This window comes from Emydura macquarii, unplaced genomic scaffold (genome assembly GCF_026122565.2).
Source record: "Emydura macquarii macquarii isolate MOO-44397 ecotype Brisbane River unplaced genomic scaffold, CSIRO-AGI_Emac_v2 contig_3517, whole genome shotgun sequence".
NCBI classification, from domain to species: Eukaryota; Metazoa; Chordata; order Testudines; family Chelidae; genus Emydura; species Emydura macquarii.
Genome location: NW_027133654.1, coordinates 8,351,944 through 8,364,772, shown reverse-complemented (window position 1 = coordinate 8,364,772; position 12,829 = coordinate 8,351,944). Strand labels below are relative to the sequence as shown.

General features: G+C 41.1%; 1 protein-coding gene across 2 annotated transcripts; it reads right to left on the bottom strand.

Annotated features, from left to right (window-relative positions):
- Nucleotides 1-1,232: 1,232 nt before the first annotated feature.
- Nucleotides 1,233-12,685, bottom strand: PDCD2 (programmed cell death 2). 2 transcript variants are annotated; one of them, XM_067535957.1, is made up of 6 exons: nucleotides 12,179-12,685; nucleotides 11,555-11,797; nucleotides 7,346-7,501; nucleotides 6,083-6,198; nucleotides 5,021-5,066; nucleotides 1,233-2,857 (listed from the first exon to the last, which is right to left on the bottom strand). In XM_067535957.1, the coding sequence occupies exons 1-6, from the start codon at nucleotides 12,474-12,476 to the stop codon at nucleotides 2,823-2,825; spliced, it is 894 nt and encodes a 297-aa protein (XP_067392058.1). In that variant the 5' UTR covers nucleotides 12,477-12,685; the 3' UTR covers nucleotides 1,233-2,822. The 2 variants fall into 2 exon arrangements, with proteins under 2 accessions (XP_067392058.1, XP_067392057.1); XM_067535956.1 differs by having other exon boundaries at nucleotides 4,950-5,066; nucleotides 12,179-12,679.
- Between the last annotated feature and the right edge of the window lie 144 nt (nucleotides 12,686-12,829).

The window sequence follows — 12,829 nt, the reverse complement described above, 5'->3', positions numbered from 1 at the left end:
AACAGCAAATTTTAAGATGAGTTTTAGTGAAGCTATGACTTTTCCATTACTAATGTTTGGACCTGTAATTCCCAAATGCTACATCTCCCTCAGTGGAAGCTGTAATATAGACAGCACTTGAGTGGCATGAGCTATATCCATTGAGGACTAGCAGACCAAGCCACACCGTCAGATACAGTTGAAGGTATACTTACAGGATGCAGGACTCAATCCTGGGAAGCTGTGACTCTGAAAAAAGATTTGGGGGTTGTGGTGGATCATCAGCTGAACCACGAGCTAATGCAATGCTGTGGCCAAAAGAACTAATTTGATCCTGGGAGGTATAAACAGGACACCTGAGTAAGAGTAGAGAGGTAATTTTACTTCTGTATTTGGCAGTAATGTGACTGCTGCAATCTAAGAAGGATGTTGATAAATTTGGAGAGGGTTCAGAGAAGAGCCTTGCAAATTATTAAAGTATTAGAAAACATGCCTTTATAGAGTCAAGCAGCATAATCTATTTAACTTAACAGAGATGGTTAAGGGATGATTTGATTATAGGCTGTAAATACCTACATGGGCAACAACTGTTTAATATGGGGTTCTTCATTCAATCTAGCAAAGAAAGGTATAAAAGGATCCAAGGGGTTGAAGTTGAAGCTAGCCAACTTCAGCCTGGAAATAAGGTGTACATTTGTAATGGAGAGTGTGATTTTATAACCTGTGGAAGAATTTACATCACTAACTATTTTTAAATCAAGAGTGGATGGGAAGATGATGTGTGTGAAACTTGGCAAAAGAGGTCAAGAAGATTAATTTTATAAAAATGAAAGTCAAATATTTAGGACAGAGCTTTGAGAGGACTGCAAGGTTGCTGAAGTTGTACTAGAACTTTTCCCAACATACTGGTGTTTAGAAAGTAATTGACCAAATATCTTACCTGTTCAATCTGATCTTATACAAAATCTTATTCTGGTGTCTAGAAGTGTATAAAGTTTCATACTATAAAAAAGGGTATCATTAGACCTTTGATCACAACCCACCTGTATTAAATATTCCTTTCCTGAGAAACTGAAGGGCTAGCCAAAAGTATACCAAGTAAATGTAGAAGTATAATTTCATATTAAATTTCTTTGCCTTTTGAAATTCTATCTATTCTAAATAAAGCTGGTGATAAGATTGTGCACAAGACAGGAGCAGGCTTGCAACTAACATATGTTTCTTGCGGACATGGCTGCGAGTTCCAAAGGGACCCCCTCTTCCTTTCTAACTGTTTGATGGTGTATGCTACTATCCAAGGTATTATGGAGGGAAATTTGTTCTGAGACATTAATACAGCAGGACAACCTGACAGTTGTTTACTTTTGGCAGAGAACTGTAGCATGTTCCAGGTGTGGAAGAGTGGGGATTCTGTTTCTTTTAAAATAACCAATTAAATACACACCTAACTGGGGAGAAACTATTTTTGCCTCAGAAAAACATTGATACAAATGTAGTTTCTGCTAAGACATTGAAGAAACTACATTGGCATCACACCATTAAGCTCTTTCTCTCTCAAAAAACCCCCCTAGAAATGCAGATAATCTTTTAAAGCTACTGTTAACATGTAGGGTCAATTTTCACTTTACTTTGACAGCAAATTGAATAATTAAGTTACCACTGCTGCAGAGTGTCTTCACAAGAAGAGTAGTTGTGCTAACTGAAGTTGGTGTAAAATAGGCACGTAAAGATAAATTTAACTGCCAAACCTAAAACATTATAGGGCTAGAAATCACTAAGTTAATGAGAAACTATGCAAACCAACATGTCAAACATACCTACTTCAGAAGGATAAGTCATTTAATTTGTATTGGGGAGGATCTACCACACTGCCATGCATTGTATGGTCAGATAGGGAAATTTAGTCTCTGCCCCAAATTTTACAGATACAATACAGCCAGAATTAGAGCAAGATTACCACATCCCTGTTCAACCAACTTGACTATATCCCCTGAAGCAGTAACTGCAAAACATGATTTTAATTTCTTGGCCTCATTTCTCACTCCATAGGTAATGAAATAAAGTAAATGCACACTGTCAAACACTGAGTAAGAAAGTTCCTTAACTCACCTGGCAGTTCACAAAGAAAATCATGCAGTAATTGGGTTTCAGATGCAACCACTGTGCTTCTCTTAGCATTTTCTTAACAATGGAGACATCAGTGTCTTAAAGGAAAGGGTGTTTGAACAAGCTTAACATTGACTGTAAAATAATTTACTGAAGCCAGGAGCGCTAGAAGTGTTTGAGTGAAAATAAAAATTAATTTTTTAAAAGCATGCTATGACAGAGACAAACAATTGCATTGTCACTGCCTGGGAAAAGTGAAACTCAGCCATTTGGTTTTACTGTCCAAGTTGAAGTAAAAGCTAAAAACAGTGGGTTGAAAAACTTAAATCCTCAAGCTTGTGTACACTGGTGACACAAGAAAAAAATGTCACCACAAATCTGTTAATTGCAACAGTCCATGTTTTACTGACTTTAATTACAATATACCATTAGAAGTGATTAGTGCTATGAACTAGTTCCTCAGTATGAAATTAGTTCAATTACCTTGTTTTCTTCTCGCAATGTATACACATGTACTGAAGTGTTACATTTCAGAGACAACAGGAGTCAGTGAACTAGCCAAATTCAATTAATTTCTTTATAAAAACTAAAAATAAATCTGTAATTGTTAAATAGAGCATCCTGCAATAACATCCTGCTTCCAGATGAACTCCTCCATGTATCCATTTGCTTGGTTACAGTTTTTAGCACAGGTGTAGACTACCAGTGTTCCCCAGTCAATACTTTCTCCTAGGCTGTCAACCTTCAGGTGGTTCAGCAGCTGTGGCATAACCTTAGGGGAACACAAGACATGATTTGTGATTAGAATGCAGAATGTCTTTCTATCCCTTTCAATGTTTTTAATCGAAGGATGTTATCCCTCCCCTAGCAAAGTGTGTCCTGTCATGCTTGTTTTATTGTGTACTCTTATACTAATATCTCACCTTGAAAATTGACTGGAAAAGCTTATGCAGCAAATAGAATCAAATTATTTCAACAACAAAAGAAAAACCACTAACAGAAGCAAGAAAAATAAATGCATTAAAACAGGTCAAGAACACAGCTGAGTGTTTTGTTTTGGAGCAGGAGAAGAGGTAGGGTGAGTGATGAACTGTTTGAAACATTACCTCCAGTAAAAATATAAATAGATATTTCTTATAAGTTTGCTAACCAGGACAGTTCTCTTGTTCTACCTGTTAATCTTTCTTTAGTTTAAAATGGGCTTTCTAAATTTGTTTTACAAGTCCTCCACTTCAACAAACACCTCTCAAGGATGATCTAGAAGATGTAGTTAATCCTGACTGAGCAGGTGGGGGAGGGATGCACTAAATGACCTCTTAAAGACCCTTCCAGCCCTACATTTCTATGAATAATAGATTTCCCATCTTTGAGTGGTCTCTGATACAAGAGTGTCACCTCTTCATCTGAGGCTGGAAGAACCATGATCGAGCTATTACATGAGGAGACAGAATTAAGCAAAACATCCAATAATATTTTATAATTATAGCAGGCCAATTTTTCCTATGGAATTATTTTGTTGGAAAATGTTGAATTAACAATCAAAACATTCCAGAAAGCTTAGGCTCCCAAGCTTCCGTCTCCTGCAGCAGAGCTGAGACTGGAAACATTAAAAAAAAAAAAAATTCCATTTTTGGGTTTTCCAAAAGTGTTCTTTTTTTTTTTTTTAAATATCTCTCCCATGCAATGTTTTACACATGGGCCTTTTCTTTTTAAATTAGGATGAACTTTTTTTGGAAATGTGGAATTTTCATAGGAGGGAAATTCCAGTTCACACAGCTCTAAGAATTTACTTTTTAATATATGACGGTATGCTGGGGAAAACACAGAATGAGGTCTCCAAAGCCTCTTCCTGTAGTAGAGACAAATCATTAGTATGGATTAATACCAATGGTTATTCTAAGCACTTTGAACCTGTTGTAAATGGATGAAATACCGCAAGGTGACAGTATTAACATGCCCAATATCAAAATGCATTCCACAATGGAGGTGCCTCATACTACGGGATTGTTACCACCCAGGAAAGATACTGGTATAAAGCTTAGCTGTGACTTTAAACCGATATAGCTATACCCATGTGAACATTTATTCTGGTGAATGCCTTTTTAAAGGGTTTAAACAAACCAAATAAAGCCACTCTTATACCAAAATGAGCATGTCCACACAGCGAGTTATACAGCTACACTCGATTCCGCTTGCTAGCAACACCTTGGTTGCTAGCAAAAAACTTGTTATCCAGCAGTTGATAATATGCAGAAGGCAGGTTTGGGAGGCAGTAGCTAGGGAAAGAAGTGCTGGGACATGCCTCAGGGAAGCACAGCAGCAGGGAGCTACAACCCAGGAGCAGGGGCTTTGGGGCTCATGGAACTGAACAGTATCTCTCCCTGGGCTCTGTCTCCAAGGGTTGCAGCTCAGCACTTGCTTGTGCATAGCCCCCTGCAAGATGCAGCCCAAAGAGTGCAGTGAGAGATACCATGCAGCTCCAGCATGCAGGTGGGCAACCCCTCTCCCTCCTACTGCTGTCCCAGCCCACAGCTCCTTACCTTGTGTGTGTATATGCAAGCAGGCAGGTGGGCCAGGCTGCAGCCCCAGAAGGAAGCACCAAGACAGGCTGAGCACCAGTTGCAGGCTGGTTTGCAGGACTACCATCAAAGAAGGCATGTCCTAGCATTTTCTTCCTTGGTTGCAGCCTCACAAACCTGCCTGCAGATGGAGCCTTTCTTAAAAAAAGGACTGTTACACTAGTGATTGAGGCTTCTACAGTTTAGCACAGCTATCCTGTGAATTCAAACAACGTCTTTCGCTTTAGCCAGAGGCTAAAACTTCTATTTCAGACTTAAATCATATCCTAGGACCAATTCACATACTTGGAATTCAAATATCCTTTGGGCACCACATGAACAATTTGGGATATCTTTCGTCTGAGGAATGTTTTCACCTGAGATCCAGATGGGGCCTTCTCCTTCTCTACAATATCTGAGAATCTGAAATTGAATAGAAATATTAAGCAAGTGACAGTATATAATTAATAATCAGCCACAGAAAGCTATGTTTAAATGGACACTGATCAAAGTTGTTCTTTTCCTACTAAAACTTGTTAGTGAAGTCCACTGTACGTGTGTATAGTGGGTGGGTTTTTTGTTTTGTTTTAAGAACAAGTCCTTCATGTGATTTGACTGCTTGAGAAAAAAAATGCCAGAACTTCCCCAGGCCATCTTGCATCAGTCCCACAATAAACAGTAATACTTTGCACTTCCATAACAGATATCAAAAGCCCTAAAACAACAATTTTAGACTCAAAACTCCTGTGTGGAAGTAAGGTCAGTCGGCGGATACATCCAAGGGAACAAAGGGAAGGCTGTAGCAGGGATACAAATAGAACCCAGGTCTCCCAATTCACAGTTCTATGTCTTAACTACAAGACCACCCTGACTTTCATGCAATGAGTTAAAACGATGCAGTTTCACCTTGTAGTTTGGACATTGATTAGAAGTGAAAAAGGGGGGGGGGGGAAACAAAGAAGGGAAGCGGAGGACACATAAAGGGGATGACAGTCCTGCAGCAGAAGGGGAAAAACAGATGACAGCTGATCCCCCTCGCCCAGTGGCTCCCAGCTCCACTCAATGCTCCCACCTTAGCTAAATTTCTACTTGCCTGGGGTGAGCAGGCCAGCCCTGGAAACAAGTATCAATTTGTGAAGCTTTAATGAAGTTGGTCTAAGTACAGCAGAGGCTGGTACCTTGCTATAATATCAAGAAGGTCTTGCATCAGGGAAACATTATTCTATGTAGGTATACATGTGGACCGGATGGTCTAGTCAAACCCCTCTCCATCTCTGACCTCAGCAATTTAAGATATTTGTGTTAAAGAAGCACAATTTACAGAAACACAGTCAGGATGCTATGTAATATACTGCAGTATTATGTACTCTGAAAATAAAGCAGGCACTCATTGTTTGACCATGAGATTAGTATTTTAAAAGATATTTTTCCTTTTTTACCTGTTCTGGCTCTGCAGCTATTCGATTTTTAAACTTTTCGAATATCTTGTCCTCTCGAGTCTCATGTTTTGCCATTGCCTCCAATACCTCCTCATCTAGTGACTCAAATGCTTCATCTAAGGAAAAAAAGACAACATCAGGTTAACATAATATGGCCAAAGTTAAAGTTTACAATATAATATTTATGTTTCTGCCATCCTCTAAAATTAGTTGAAGCATCCAATATTCAGGGAAAGCATACTGCAACATCACAGACAAGCTTCTGCCTTTTTGGGAGGCCAACAGATTCAGCCAGTTGTGTGACCCATTAAGTTCTGTACTCTTTTAAGCATACTTCAATATTAAAGCATTAGAGAAGAACACAAGGAAGACAGGCAGAATTAATTCAGGAAAGCGTGTGTCTGAAACACGGTGTGCAAAACTGACATACTTTCTGAATTTGATACTAAAAAATGACCAATGAAGTGTGCACGTTTACAACTTTGAAAATGTAACAGTTGAAAAGGCCAATGTGTTGACATCCCTTCTACAATGATCACCACCCATGCTCAGTGTAGTTGTACCACCTTGTAGCTTTAATAAACCCCACCCAAAGTTTTAGACAATGTTAAGTAATGGTTAATTTACGAGTTTAAAAAGGGGTAGCATTTTCTGTGTCATCACAAACTTCAAAATATGCTATATTTGAATTCAAGTTCAGTTAAGTGGGTATAGTTTCACGATTCACTCAACCCTTCACTAGGATTTACTGTTTTTAATTCAGAGTTAAGTAGAATTAGCAAACCCATTTTCAAAACAGCTTTAGTCTTCTTCTAGCACAGGTAGTACTTTAGGTACAGTTGGTTAAGTATTTTAAAAGCTAATAATTACAAGTTGTCTCCAAAAGTAAACCTAGAGACTAAGGGAAGTCTTTAAGAAATTCCTCTACCAAACCAGAACACTGGCACAATACTATGAATCTAGTCACTAGTTACCTCATTAGCCTGCTTTCAGTAAAACTTAAAAATGGTAATTTAAATGAATCATATATACTTTCACACAAATCATAAATGACATTCACATGGTGAATAAACTGAAGATAACAGAAGCAGTAGCCACAAGTTGTTTTTTTCCCATTTTCTTCAATAATGATTTGTAGACTAATCCTTTGTAATATGTAGTTATAGTTAACACTTGATTTAAAATGACTGAATATTTCAATTCGTGAAGTAACATACCATGTATTTAGAAAAATCCCTCTTGGAACCCCATTTCATTTCTTACTTGCATCACCGGCGGCCTCCAGTTCTTCATGTTTCACCAACTCCTTTTGTGTATCTGCTTGACTGTCATCAGGAGCATCCATTTCCTCAGGTTCTATTACAATTTCATATTCTGGAAAAAGGAACTTGTGATCTGGAATTGCAGTGTCCAAATGAGCTGCAAAACAAAAGAGAACTACTGTTTTTTATCATTTCACTGCTTTATACTATATTTCATGTTCTCCCCAACAAGTGCTTAAAACTGCACTGTCAAGGTTGGCATGGCAAATATGATATTTTATATAGTGGTAGTGCCTTGCGGCTCCAATCAGGATTGAGGTCCCACAGTGGTAGGCACTGCACAAATGAGTAAACAAGAACACTCCCTGACCTAGTGAAATAACTGTCCAGGACTAATGACAAGATGCAACAGGTGGATGAACAGAGAAATTGGGGGTACGATGGAGTGGAATACAAAATATAGAGTAAACGCAGACACGTCTGTGTAAGTACATAGTCCTTGTGGTCAAAGTATGAAAAATTATTTCACTTTACAGTGATTTGTTCCAATAGCTTATTTTTTAAAATATCAGTTATCTGGGCTAAGAGAGCAGAAGTAGATTTATTAAAAAACAAACAGCACATTGCAGAGATTTGTAAAATTAAAACTCTTCCTTCCGACTGCTGTACTCACGAGTCAAGCACACAACACCTAATACTTCTCCAGTACATGCCTGCTTCGTTGTGAGACTAGGACACGTGCAAAAAATGTAGGCATGCCACTATGTTCACCAGAGCCCACATAACTGTAAAAGAGGACCACAATATCTGATGAGAAGACTATGATTTTATTTTCAATAAAAATAATATGAAATATGTAAGAAATCTCTCTGCAGCACTCAGTTCTTGTGTCACTCAGAGGTCTTCAATCAGTGGGGCACGCCCGTTCGGAGGGGCATGACCAGGCCCACCCCCACAGGGGATGGGGAGGGAGCACCACCCAGGCCCCAACCCTGCTCTGAGCTCTGCCTCTGTTCCTGGCCTCACCTCCCACTTCCCAGCAGTCTCTGGCCTTGCCACCCCCATAATCCCAGTAGCAGGACCTGGCCCCAGCCATGGAGCCCGGCCCCAGTCTTGGTGCTTGGCTCCCGGCCACCGGGGCCCACCACAGTGGTCCCTGATGACAGCCTTGACCCCTGGCTCCAACCACAGGTCCCTGACCACAGCCCAGATCCCAGCCCCAACTTAGTGGGGGAAGGTGGAGGGGAGAAAGGGATCCCTGGACAGGGGTAAGGGGGGAGTGCGGAGGTCAAAAGTTTGAGGACCACAGCTTTAACTACCTGCAAACAAGAACTTATGAGAAAAGAAGTAGGGGTAGAGCAGTGGCTCTCAATCTTTCCAAACTACTGTACCCCTTTCAGGAGTCTTATTTGCCTTGCGTACCCCCCAAGTTTCACCTCACTTAAAAACTACTTGCTTACAAAAATCAGACAAAAATACAAAAGTGTCACAGCACACAATTCCTGAAAAATTGCTTATTTTCTCATTTTCACCATATAATCATAAATCAATTGGACTATATTGTACTTGCATTTCAGCATATAGTATGTAGAACAGTATAAACAAGTTATTGCCTGTATGAAATTTTAGTTGGTACTGACTTCACTAGTGCCTTTTGTGTAGTCTGTTGTAAAACTAGGCAAGTATCTAGATGAGTTGATCTATTCCGTAGAAGACCTCTGTGTACCCCTGGTTGAGAACCACTGGGGTAGAGTACAAAAGAAAATGTACCAAGTGAACCAATACCTCCTAGCACATTTTCTGTCCACTAACCTTGAGTGTTTCACTTTAAGAATCAACTTTAGATGCTCCTTTTACATTTTATGATTAAAATATCTTAAAAATGACCTGCAAAGGGGGGGGGGGGGGGGGAAGGTAGGTTCATGTCCATTTTGCTTTTTATGATGCGAAGGCCAGAAAGCTGTCACTGAGACTGGAGGTTTTTTGCTTTAGAAATATCAGGAATATAAAAAATATTTTATTCCCTGTTTTCACTAAAGAACTCACTGGACATGGATTGGGACTTTGTAGCCTTTAGTTGAAGGGTGATGATGTTGAATCTTTAACTGAAAATTCTTTTCCCCGCGTGTCTGAGTTAACTAGGGGTTATATATTTTTTAAAACAGTGAATAAAAAAAAAATCACTCTCCCTAAGTTGCTTTTTTGATTACATAAATTTACTAATTTTCAGGAGAGGCAAAATAGACAAGATCTTAATTTCTGAGTGTAAATCTAGTAATAGAAGAATTTATGGAAAAAATCTGCAGCAAGGAAGATTTAGGTTAGATGTTAGGAAAAACTTTTTAATTATAAGCCTAGTTAAGCACTGGAATAGTCTTCCAAGAGAGGGTGTAGAATCCTCACCACTGGAGATTTTTAAGAAATACATTGGACAAAAATGTATCACTGATGGTCTAGGGTTACTAGATCCTGCCTCAATGGCAGGGGGCTGGAATTGACCTGTCAAGTTCCCTTCCAGCCCTACATTTCTATGATTCCATTCATGCCTTCTGTATAAATCATAAAGCAGCATAAGGCACAAACTTATTTTCTTTCCTTTGCCAGTCAAACCATCAACCAAGTTATTTTGATGTGTTGAAAAAAAGTTTAGTTTTTGTTAGTTTTGCAACAATACTGACTTCTCAAACAGTACCATATTATTTTGGCTGTAGTACCAGTATTATTTTCTTTAACAAATGGTATGCCTTATGCAAGGCGAAGGAGTTTTTTTAAATAAAAAGCTTTAGTTGAATTTATCATCTTTGTTTGCAATGTTATAATCTTGTCATAGCCAGTATCATTTTATTACAATTAAATGAACCAAGTCAGATATTGTTACACCCAGGTTTCACAAAGCTCTCTTTTCACACTACAAATGTAACTATGTTGGGACCTGCTTAAAGCTGTAAGGATGTTTTCAGGACTACCAACCACCTCGCAAAGCAGACAGCCACTGTTGGCAGTAGCAGACAAAACCACTAACTCCAGAGTTCTGATCCAAGGAACAGGTTTATTTCAGCATGGGTACAAAGTGCCACATCCTAGTGATCAACTGTGGTATATCTGACCAATGATCTGGCTGAGTATATACAGACAAAGCTGTACACAAAGGCAAAAACTTAAGTCTCCGTACATACATTTTTATATTCAACATAAACACCCTACTTTCTATCAGCAGCCCTCTTCTCTGATTCATTGCATAATGATTAACAATATGACCAAATATAAAATTCCGCACTATACACTAGGTTATATAACATTTTGGTTACTTATTAGCAATAACAAAACTAACAATCTTAATATTTAACAGGGTCTTCCTTCTTTATCCTGATTATATTTGGCAGAGTCATCGTGACCTCTCATTGTTTCTTCTTCCTTGTTCTGTACCCAAATATCAGGGACATTTCAAGTAGGGAAATAACAGGATATTTATTAAGCCAAAAATGTTGTTTTGCACTCCTTCCCAAAAAAGGGTTATTTGAAGGTATGATGGACCAAACTAAACTAGGCCTACATTTATACTGTCATGCACTTGCTTATCTATATTACTAACTACTATGTATTATATATGTACAGATATTATCCATTAAATACACTTAGGCCCTTACCATTTTACATAAGAAGTTCACCTAATCATTCTCTCACCTCCTTACATTAGCAATCACTTCCCAACATGGTTAATGCAGTTCCATTTTGCACTGCAGAAGGAACTTAACTGTTGTGGTTTTAACCATGAATCATGTTGAAGCCATGGACACTCCAGTATAATTGAATGTGTCAAATAAATAGAATCAAAATGTAGTATTCTCTTTATACTAAAACAATACAGAACTGTTGATTTTTCCTAGTTGTCTACAGAGATGTATGACATAATAAAGATGTGGACATGATCGTCTATTCAATTTAGAAGAAAATACAGGCTAGTGTTATTTCTCCTGTGCACTGTACTTGTGTCTAGCAAATAGAACAAGGATAACAATGCTCTCTTCCCCCCTGCTAGATTATTAATAATATAAATACATCTTGTTGGACTGGGATCATACTTTTATATTTTGAAGAGACATTCTTAAAATGTAGTACAGTATGGAACAAAAAGCAATAAAAAAATAAGCATTGCATTATTTCCCGGCCAGCATCTTCTTAGGTTTGTTTTAAATTCCCCTGAACTTACCTGACTGCAAACAAGCAAGTTTGTGTCCCAATTTCCAATCTACAGTCTGATGATCTTTACTACAGTAATGGGCCTTGTGACATTTGGAACATGTCTTTGGCCCTAAACAGCCACAGACTCTACACAGATGAGCTCCACATTGAAGCTGCAGGCTCACGCGGGGTGTCCCTTCAGGAGGAGGCGTTTCAGGGGGTGGATCATAGGAGTAGGTGTCATTCTTCCTGGGAAGCTGGTTCCTAAAAACTTGAAAGAAACAACAGGAGTGAAGGGAGCAAACGCCGTGTGCCCAATGCTCAGCAGCACAGGGCAGTTCCCAAAAGGCCCTGAGTGATACTTTGGGTGGTTGTTATTATTTGCACGGTGGTAGCACCTAGGAGTCCTCCCCCACCCCGTGCTAGGTGCTGTACAAACACAGATCAGAAACTGCCCCTGCCCCCAAAGAGTTTACACGCCAGTGGGAAGGGAGAGGGGGGACGATGACACAGAGGTGCCAAGCAGGGGGAGGGCTAAGGGGTCCCCTGTGGAGGGAGCTATGGGGGAGGCGAGGGGAGGGGCGGGGCGCCACCCGGGGACCGGGCGGGGTCTCAGGCCGGGGATGTCGCGGGCCGGGGGCGGGTGTCTCACCTCGCAGCGGCCCCTGGACGCCGGGCCGGTAGCAAGCGGGCCCGCGGCAGCAGAAGACGAAGAGGCCGCGGTGGAAGGCGTCGGAGCGGCCGGGGAGCGGCGCGTAGAGCTGCAGCAGGAAGGCGCAGGGCCGCCCGCAGCGCCCGCAACGCAGCTGCTCGGGGCCCGGCAGCCCGGACTCGCCCAGCCACGCCGGCCGCCCCCCCACCTTGCTGGGGAACTGCGCGCTACGCAGGCGCCACCACGGGGCCGCCGCCGCCTCCCCGTCCACGAACCCCAGCTCCACGCGCGAGCCCATCCGCGCGGTCACTGCTCAGCGCTCGGCGGCGGTACGCTCCCTCCTCCCACAACAGAACCCGCGTGCACCGACCGGAAGTGCGCGGGGCCCCCGCTGCCCTCCCGACTGCCATATACCGGATGTGCGCGGTGCCGAAACGCGCCCGACCGGCTCCCATATACCGGAAGTCCGCGCTGTTGCGACTATACCAACGAACCGGCCATTGTCAAGTTCAAAGGGAGCGCGTGGGCAGCGCCGGGGAGGTGGGCACTAGGTGGGGGGGAGGGGCTGGGCATTTGCCGCCATTCATTTCAGACTCGCACGAGCCGCAGCCGTCCCCGCCAATAATCCAGCCCTGCAAACCGTCATTAAGC